The 10,094-nt window shown below is 49.4% G+C and overlaps 1 protein-coding gene across 7 annotated transcripts in view; it reads left to right on the top strand.

Annotated features, from left to right (window-relative positions):
- Nucleotides 1-3,077, top strand: part of Gtf2ird1 (GTF2I repeat domain containing 1) — a 96,666-nt gene extending 93,589 nt beyond the window's left edge. For 3 of the 7 annotated variants that reach the window (XM_028766018.1, XM_028766016.1, XM_028766017.1), the window contains 3 exons: nt 276-313; nt 1,631-1,761; nt 2,842-3,077. In XM_028766018.1, coding sequence (XP_028621851.1) covers nt 276-313; nt 1,631-1,761; nt 2,842-2,910 — 238 coding nt within the window. In that variant the 3' untranslated portion in view covers nt 2,911-3,077. Of the gene's footprint in view, nt 1-275; nt 314-1,630 lie in introns of all 7 variants that reach the window. The other 4 variants (XM_028766012.1, XM_028766015.1, XM_028766013.1 and 1 more) reach the window with 2 other exon arrangements.
- The last annotated feature ends 7,017 nt before the right edge of the window (nt 3,078-10,094 follow it).

Raw genomic sequence — 10,094 nt, forward strand, 5'->3', positions numbered from 1 at the left:
AAAAGAGAGACAGGAGGATGCAATTGTACCAGCTTCCCCACTGAGGACGTGCCACACATGACCTGTCCCTCCCACCAAGCCCCGCCTCTTAAAGGTCTACCGCCCCCCATAATGTGCCAGGTTGAGGACCACACATTTAATGCATGGACCATTGAGCTGCGCATAGCATGTAAAGCTGTAGCTTGCACTGTAACCAAAGTTGACCTTCCTATAGCCAGAGCAGCAGACGAGGAGGGGAAACCTTCTAATTACGGCCTGGCTTCTGTCTTTTTCAGGCCTTTTGGGGAAGTCTGCAACAATGCCAAGGTGCCAGGTAAGTGACAGACAGGAGAGGACAGCCTTCTCCCTCATGGAAGCTAGTCTAATGCCAGAGAGAGAGAGAGAGAGAGAGAGAGAGAGAGAGAGACAGAGAGACAGAGAGAGAGAGAGACAGAGAGAGAGAGAGACAGAGAGAGAGAGAGAGAGAGAGAGAGAGAAAAGGCACAGACAGGCACAAGAGCTTGGAACAGCTCAGTGGATAGAGGAGCTTGCTGCCAAACCTGATGATCTAAATTCAGTCCCTAGGACTCACGTGATGGAGAGAGGGTCAACCACTCCTGCAAGTTGGCCTCTGACCACCATTCATGTGCCACATACATACACACACACACACACACACGCACACATACATACATATAAATGTTTCTTTAAAAAAAAATTGGTAAGACTGGGGTGTGGATTAGTTGGGAGAATATGTGCAAAGTCTTGTTAAGATTCCCCGGTACCGTGTATATCAGCTGTAGTGGCACAAACCTTTAATCCCAGTACTCAGGAGATGGAAGGCTGGAGGATCAGGAGTCAAGGCCAGGTTCAGCTACACAGTGACTTGGGGGCCAGCCTAGGTTACATGAGACCCTGCCTCAACAAACCATACCAAAATACTTGGGCAGGAAATGGGTAGCAGAGAGGATACGGAAGGCTTTCAAAGGTCTGGAGTTGGCAGCCATACTGAAAACTGAATGTTTTAGGTAAGGCTGTGAAAATAGTAGAACCTGTTGAGGTGGGTGAGGGGTATTTTATCAGCAAGACAGGTAGATGAACAGGAGCCAGAAGTGAGACAGCTGGCCTTTAGACCTGCTTAGGAAATAAGGCTAGACAAGTGAGACTCAGCCACTGAGCCTAGGGTGCTAGCCCCAGGGCACTGAAAGAATATAGGTGTGGCTCAGTAGGATCCCCCAGTGAGGGGCTGGGGTGTGGCTCAGTGGTAGAGCACCTGCCTAGAATCCCCCAGTGAAGGGCTGGGGGCGTGGCTCAGTGGTAGAGCCCCTGCCTAGAATCCCCCAGTGAGGGGCTGGGGTGTGGCTCAGTGGTAGAGCACCTGCCTAGAATCTCCCAGAGAGGGCTGGGGGCGTGGCTCAGTGGTAGAGCCCCTGCCTAGAATCCCCCAGTGAGGGGCTGGGGGCATGGCTCAGTGGTAGAGCCCCTGCCTAGAATCCCCCAGTGAGGAGCTGGGGGCATGGGTTCTTTTCCCAGGATATCAAAATGAGTAAAACACTAAAAATCTAAAGGCAGGGGCTTTCTGCCGGGAGCTCAGGAGGCGGACCCAGAACGTCCCCTGGCATCTGGCCTCAGCAACTGTTTCTTCCACCAGCCAAAGACAACATTCCCAAGCGCAAGAGAAAGCGGGTCTCTGAAGGCAATTCAGTCTCCTCCTCTTCTTCTTCTTCATCCTCGTCCTCTAACCCAGAGTCTGTGGCATCCACCAACCAGATCTCCCTCGTGGTAAAGTCACGCGGATCCGAACTTCACCCTAATTCTGTGTGGCCTTTGCCCCTCTCTCGGGCAGGGCCATCCACAGCTCCAGGAACTGGGAGGCACTGGGCTCTGAGAGGGACTCAGCCAACCACAGAGGTGCAGGCACATCCACTTGTTTTGCCCACAAGATAGACTGAGGGTCCGTGCGATCAGCCAGTGTTTGAGGTGTGGCCATCACTTGTGATGTGTGTAAATGATGCCAGCAGGAACCAGAGGGTAGGTGGTCACGTGACAGAACTCAGTCTCCATCACCTGTCGGCCACATCGCTTCATTTAGCCCTTTCCTGGTTCAGAGAAACTTACGTTAAAAAAAAAAACACACAAAAACAAACAAACAAAAAAACACCCAGGGTGTGCTGTCTTATGCCCTTAGTGGAGGGGAGAAGATCAGAAGTTCAAGGCCAGCTAGGGCTATGACTCTGTCTCAAAGAAAACTGCTAAAGGAGGGCTGAAGGTGTGGCTTAGTCAGCAGGGTGCTTGCTTTGCATGCCTGAAGCCCTGGGTTCTATTCCCAGCACCACCTAACCTGGACCTGGTGGTACATGCCTGGGATCCTAAGACTGGAGAAGTAGAGGCAGGAGGATCAGAAGTTCAAGGTCACCCTCAGCTATTTAGAAAGTTTGAGGCTAGCCTGGGCCACGTGAGACTGCCTCAAGAAAAAGGAATGGAGGAAAGAAAGACTGTTGTGGGTTTTTTTTTTCCATTCTTCTCTATCATTGACTACTCCCCTCACCCCAAGAGGTGGGACAGTGTCTGTGGGGTGACACTGGGTGACACTGGGTGAACAACGCTTTCTGCTCGTGCAGACTCAGCCCTTGATGGTGTCTAGTTCATATATTGAACCTCTTCAACACAGGTGGGGACAATCACTGCCTTCCACCTGTGTGACCTCAGACAGATCTCTCTCCCTCTCTGGGCCTCAGAGGCTGCCTAATAAGTAACGTTTGACTTCACCCTCAGAGAAAGCGTGCTAGTTATTCTGGGAGTTTCTCCGTGTCGTCTGGAGTCCTAATGTGGTCCCTCTGTCCCCTCCCCCGCTCTCTCTAGCAGTGGCCAGTGTACATGGTGGACTATTCCGGACTAAACGTGCAGCTTCCGGGGCCCCTTGATTATTAGACCTCAGAGCCGAATCAGGACCTCAACTCAAAAGACTAAAGGAAAATGTAATTTATGTACAAAGTATATTCGGATATGTATCAATGCCTTTTAGTTTTTCCAATGATTTTTACACTATATTCCTGCCGCCAAGGCCTTTTTAAATAAGTAAAGAAAATGAAAAAGAACAAATGCGTCACTTTTTTTTTTCCTGGTTATACGTACATGTTTGGTGGTGTGGCCCCACCCAGCAGGTGGTATGGTCCCATCTAGGGACTGAGTCAGACAAGACACCAGCTCAGGTGCCCTGGTTCCACCATACCCAGAAGTCTCCTATTCCTGAGTGCTGGGCTGTGGCATCCAGGGACAGAAGTTATTTTCTTGACTGCCAAGGGACTGAGGCCACAAGAGGAGCTACGAGTCCTTGCCTGGCAGGCACAAAGCCATGGATTCCACCCCAGCGCTGGGTGTGATGGTGTGCACCTGTAATCCCAGCGCGGAGTCGGGAGGATCCGGAGTTTCCCATCTGGAGCTGGGGAGATGACTGGGTGGGGAGTCCCTCCTTTGTGAGCGTGTTGATCTGACCTCGGATTCCCAATAGCCATGTTAACAGCCGTGCAGTGTGGTGGTATACCCCTATAATCCCAGCAATGGGAGGTTGGAAACCGGAGGATCCCCAGAGCGTGCTGGCCTGCTAGCCTAAGTGAATCAGTGAGCTCTGGGTCCTCAAGGGATCTTATCTCCAAACATAAGATGAAGAGGGAACCTTAGTGGGTAAAGGAGGCACTTGCTGACAAGCCTGCTGACCTGAGTCCACTCCCAGGGACCACTCGAGGGAAGAACGCCAACTCCTATACCCTCTGACCTCCACACTGCTGCCGTGTGGAGACACACACTAGGTGTGAGGTTTGTTTTCTTTCCTTTTTTTTGGTGGTGGTGGATTTCAAGACAAGGTCTCTCTGTGTAGCCCTTGAACTCACAGAGATCCACCTGCCTCTGCTTCCCAAGTGCTGCCACCTGGCTACTAAATGTAACATGAATATATATATATATATATATATATGTATGTATGTATGTGTATATGTATATGTATGTATTTGAGGCAGATACCTAGTGTTGACTATTGGGCTCCAAACACACATGTCCAAGCACATCTGCACACATGTTCCACACATTCAAATACACACACATATACCATAGCATTTCAGCACCAGCTTGTTCTGCCTGAAACCATGAATCTCCTCCTCCTCCTCCTCCTCCTCCTCCTCCTCCTCCTCCTCTTCTTCCTCCTCCTCTTGTTATTTTTTTTCATTGAGACTGGGTTTCTGTGTGTGGCCCTGTCTGTCCTAGAGCTCACTCTGTAAACCAGGCTGGCCTCAAAGTCAGAGACCCACTCCCCTCTGCCTCTCAGATACTGAGATTAAAGACTTAAACCACCAACTCCTGACACAATCAATGCTTTAACAACTGAGCTGTCTCCTCAGGCCTAAAATTAGACACACTCCCCACCACTGCTGCCTAGTTGTTGTTTTGGTTTTTTTTCTGAAACCATATGTTAAAAAAAGCAAAATGCCCTCGAAAGGAGAAATATCATACTGTCTTTATATCCAGAGCAATAAATGTTGATTGTACTGGAATTCTTGACCCTCAGCCTCTGCCAAAGCTTTCAATGGACACCCCCCAACCCCCACCCCACCTCTGTCACTGGAACCCTTCCTCTTCCTGCATCCCTTCCATGTTCCATCTTTCTATCTTGTCTGAGCTGGTTATTGGAAAGGAGAACAGGATGACCCCGGGACCTGGCTCTAGTTCTCCTGTCAGAATGAGTCCTCTGGCTTGACATGTGACAGACCAGTCCAGATACTTCTCCAAGGCCTGTGGGATGGCTCTGTGCATCCCAGCTGGGAGAGAGGCCCGGTTACAGACATCTGGATCACTTCCTCCTGGAAAGATGTTACAAGCCACAAAGTTGGCACACCCCTGTGGACTGTCCCCTCCCTCCACCCCGCTCTGCTGGCACCCAACCACCATCACACATGCCATTTAGCTCCTAGCTGGCCTCCTTTTCTACGTCTTGTAGATGGAAGAGAAGGATGGAGAACCACACCAGGATACTCAGTCTCTTCTCTATCTGGCTCCTCAACATTGAGGGATGGGGGGTGTCAACATTGAAGGATAGGGTCTCATGTGGTCTAGGCTGGCCTCAACTTCTTCGTAGTTGAAGATGACCTTGAACTTGAGGGCTTCCCATGTGCACCTCCCAAATGCTGGAGTCGCCTGCTTTCAGTACTTCACACTCATCCTCTTTCTCTTCAAGCTCCAAGGCTCCATCATGGACCGCCATCCCTTTTACAGGAACTACCTCCTCCAATGGGAATGGCTGGCCTGTGGTGTACCTATAATCCCAGCTACATAGAAGGCTGAGGCAGGAGGATCTTGACTTGAAAACCAGCCCAAGGCACACCTTGAAAACTCGATGAGCTCATATGAGACCCCGCTTCAAAATACAAAGTCGGATACGTGTGGCACCTGCCACCCAGCATTTGGGACGGAGGCTAGAGCACCAGTTCCAGGTCATTCTCCTTTACATAGCAAGGCGGGAGGCTAGAAGCAAGAACAGGATTTGGGTGTGGTGAATCTGTGGTGAGTTTGAGGCCAGCCTGGTCTACACAGAGAAACCCTGCACTGGAAGAAAACAAAACAAAAACATAGGACCTGGCAGACAGACGGGCCAGCCCAGCCACTTAGGTGTGTCCTCCTTTTACAAAAGTGCCAAGCTTAATTCCCTGCACCCATGTCCCATGGCTCATAACTGCCTGTAACTTGAACCCCACAGGTGAATGGACTGTATATTTCTACACACACACACAATTTAGGGTAATAAATTTTTTTAAAAAAATTTAATGTAAAAAACCTTTAGATCAACTCCAGATACTGCAAAGAAAAATCTCTGAGTCTGAGACCAACTGATCTACAGAGTGAGTTTGAGGCCTGCTGAGGCTACACAGTGAGACCCTGTCTCAATAAACAAATCCCTTAGAGGAGGGCTTCACCCACCCATTCTACATCCCACACCTACCCCCAACCCCAGGGGCTGGCGCGTGGCTCAGGATACTATATAACCAAAGCCTGGGTTTCATCTGCCCACATTTCAAAACAGAGAGAAAAAAAAAAAAAAAGGAAAACAGTTCCCAGGACTTTTGTCCCTGTTACTCTAAGCTAACTTCTTAGTACGATATTCCAGTTCCCCCCCTCCCAATCTTCTAGCTGAGCCTCAATAGCCACCCTTTACCCACGGCTGGAACCTAGGTTTTTGGTTAGACAGAGCCTTGGGTACCTGGTGTCCTTATTCTGAAAGCAGCCACTGGCGCCTGTCTGTGGTCTAGACCCGCCCCCTACTATGACCCGAGGCAACTAGATCAGAGCAAGTGGTTGGAGCCCCTGGGTGGAGCCGACTCTGGGAAACCGATCCAAAGGCTGTAAGCAAAATTCAAAGCCAAGTATTCCCTCCGAGATCACTGCAATTCAGTGGGTCTGGGCTGTGGAGCCCCTGTCTCTAAACAAAAGGGGCTGGGAGAACGTAACTCAGGCGGTGGGGGGCTTTTGCCTAGCATGCAGCAAGCCCTAGATTCCACCCTAGCACTGTGTAAAACTGGGCTCAGTGGGCATTGGGGGTCACACCTATAATCTCTGTAGAAGGCAAGAAGAGCAGGAATGGGAGACCAGCTGGAGCTACATGAGACCCGGTCTCAAGGCAAAAAACCCCAAATTTTAAAAAAAGGAGGATATCCCTCCAAAGTAAACCCTTTTGTTATTTGAAACAGGGTTGTAGGTTACCCAGTCTGACCTCTAAAGATGACCTTGCTAAAGATGGCCTTGAACATAGCGGGTGGGGGGGGGGGGGAGAGGCCTGTGTATCTGAGACAGGGTTTCTCTGTGTACCCCTGGCTGTCCTGAAACGTACATCCGCCTGCCTCTGCCTTCAACTGGGATTGAAGGTGTGTGTCCAAGTGCTGGGATCAAAGGCGTACCACACCACTTTAAAGATTTATTTATTTGTTTGTTTGTTTGTTTTTTAATGTATATGAGTACACTGTAACTGTCTTCAGACATACCAGAAGAGGGCGTCAGATCCCATTACAGATGGTTGTGAGCTGGTGGATGCTGGGAATGGAACTCAGGACCTCTGGAAGAGCAGTCAGCGCTCTTAACCACTGAGCCATCTCTCCAGCCCACCCATGAATTTTTTGATCCTCTTGCTTTGACCTCTCAAATGCTGGGATTATTGGTGTTTCTCCGTGCCTGGCTTCATCTAAAAATTTGACTAACTGTTCTCCTCTGTCCCCATTCCCAGTCCTCTCCCTGCTCCACCCACCTGTTCCACCAGTCCCCTACCCCCACCCTCACCCCCACCACTGCATCCCTGCGTCCTAGTCTCAGGTCCAGTCCCACCCCCACCCTACTTGGTTCCTGGGCTTTAGGAGCTGCGGTCTATCAAAGGTCAGCCCCACAGACCTGACCTTTGCTTGGTCTCCTTCCAGATCCCTCGGAATACCTTTCCTGGGTTTTTGTCTGCAGAAAGCTTCCAGATGCCATTTATGCAAGCACTCAAGAATCTGCGCCTGCCCCACTTTGTAAAGCGATTTGCTTCAAAGCGCTCTTTCTTTAATTAAACTTCATTTAAGCGCCATCTGTCTCCGTTCAAAATGGCTTCGTGTTTTGCAACTCGAAATGAGAATTGTTGTTGGTTTTGTAAACATATCCCCCCCAACCCCAAAGAAAAATGACAAAAACACTTTCCAAAGTAATAAACGAGGGATGCGGATTGCTGTGCTGCATTTCAACCGTTCTAATTGCCCGGGGATGTGTGCTGGTGGGTGTCTAATCATCCTAGACACAAACTCTTTGTATAAAGATCTGGTATCAATGAAAAGATCGAGATTAGAGAAAATGCTAGAATTATATCTGACTGAAAACAGTAATTCAGCCAGAAACGACATCAGGGTGAGGCAGGATGGAAGAAGAGTAGGGTGGCTGCCCCACACCTGCTCCTCAAACCACAGCTGCTACTGGGGGCTGCTCTCCCTCCCTGCGCAGGTGCACCCAGGGTACCAAACAGATGGGGTGGACTTGTGTTCTTGGAGGCGGGAGCTTCCCTAAAATGTCTCTCTCTGTCTCTGTGCTTCTCTGTGACGATGTCCCCCCTTTCTTTGTATATTTTTACTATCTCTGTCTCTTGCTCTCTGTCTTTCTCCCTCCCTCCCTCCCCCCTCCCTCTCTCTCTCACAGACACACACACACACACATTCATCCCTTAGTCCAGCGCTGTAGAAGACTATCTTCTAAGCATAATGGCAGACATCTTTATCAAGACAGCTTCGACTACTTACAATGGACTCGACTTTGTTGAGACTCGTTCACAGTAGGAGGACGTGGTGAAAGATTCTGGGCCCCTGACCTGATGTCACACAGCTGTATGTAATTCTGCCCTCACTGCATGTGGCCCTTATGTTCCTGGGAAGTGCTGGGAGACTGGAAGGTTAGCTGAAGCCAGGACTCTGGCTAGGAAGCTGTACGGAGGTTATCACCCTCCCTGTCTATGCTGGTTGAGGCCTGAGTATTGTGGCTGCTCCCCCCCCACTCCTATCAGTACCCCCTCATCATGTTCTGTAGTTAAGCCCCACAAACTCACTGGCTCCCCAAATTGGACTTGGGTTGGAATGGTACTTTGACTTGCCTCTCCCACATAAGGAAAAGTAGACATGTGTAGTAGAAATTATTAAAACTTCCTACCCTGGACCTTCTATCCCGCCTTTGGATATTGAGTTCCTGAATAAAACACACACACACACAGCCTTTATATTTACAATATGCCTTTAGTAGCACAATAGCTGGGCAGCTGCCTACCCTCTATGCTGTTAGAATCTACTTTCCCATCGATAACCCCGAGTTATTACTCACTATGTTTCCCCTGGGCTGCTCTTAGCTCCAACTGGGCAGCCCTCTAGGGCCACAGTCTCCTTCCTGTTCTTCCTCCTCATGGTCCCAAGCCTGGGAAATCTAAACCCCACCTATGTCTCTTCTGCCCAACTATTGGCTGTTGGTGTCTTTATTTACCTATCACAATTAACTGGGAACAGGGTCATAGGGGTCACATGCTGACTTCAGGTCTTGGGGGCCAGCACTTAGCGTTACAATAAACAGTAAAAAACAAAACCTTGTCAGAGTCCACAGGAGTTTCCAGAACACCCAGGCTAGCCTCAGATTCGTGACCCTTCTGCCTCAGCCTCCTGTGTGCTGGGACTAAAGACCGAACTACCTCCTATATTAAGGGCCAAACTTCCTTAATAATGTCTACTGAGTCCCAAAGAGTTGGTCCCTTACTGAATCAGTTCCTTTTCTTCTTGCTACAACAAAAGACCCCGCACAAACAACTCAAGGGAAGACATGCTTTGGCTCACAGTTTGAAGGTCCACCCATCGTGGAGGGGAAGGTCTGATGGGAGGAGCTAAGGCAGCTGGTCACACTGCATCCGCAGTCGCACGGGTATAAATGATGGTGCTCTGCTCTTTTTTTTTTTTTTGAGGCAGAGTTTCCTCTGGCTGTTCTGCAACCCATTCTATAGACCAGGCTGGCCTCGAACTCAGAGATTCAACTCAAGAGATCCATCTGCATCTGCTTCTGCATCTGCTTCTGCCTCTGCCTCCTAAGTGTGCCACCATAGCCCGGCACTCAAATTTTCATTTTTATTCAGTCCAGGACTCCAGCCACCCAAGTTAGAGTAGGTCTTGTCACTTCGGTTAACCCAATGCAGACAGACTTGGTGACTCTAAATTCCATCAAGTTGATAAGATTAACCACGCCACTTGCCTTACGTAATGCATTTAAATATTTATGTATAAGTGCTCTATGTGCATGTACACCTGCGTACCAGAAGAGGGCAGATCACATTCCAAATGGTCATGAGATACCATGTGGTTGCTGGGAATTGAACTTGGGACCTCTGGAAGAGCTCTTAACCGCTGAGCTATCTCTCCAGCCCCTGGCCTTCTAACTGGGTCAAGTAACAGAGAAAAATGAAGTGTGTCAGGAGCTCCCTCTTTATATTTTATTTTTATTTTTTTCTTCTATGCATATGGCTTGCATGTATACCTGTGTACTGTGCACATGCCTGGTACATTTGAAAGCCAGAAGAAGGCATCTGC

Source organism: Grammomys surdaster, unplaced genomic scaffold (assembly GCF_004785775.1).
Source record: "Grammomys surdaster isolate TR1022 unplaced genomic scaffold, NIH_TR_1.0 166, whole genome shotgun sequence".
NCBI lineage: Eukaryota > Metazoa > Chordata > Mammalia > Rodentia > Muridae > Grammomys > Grammomys surdaster.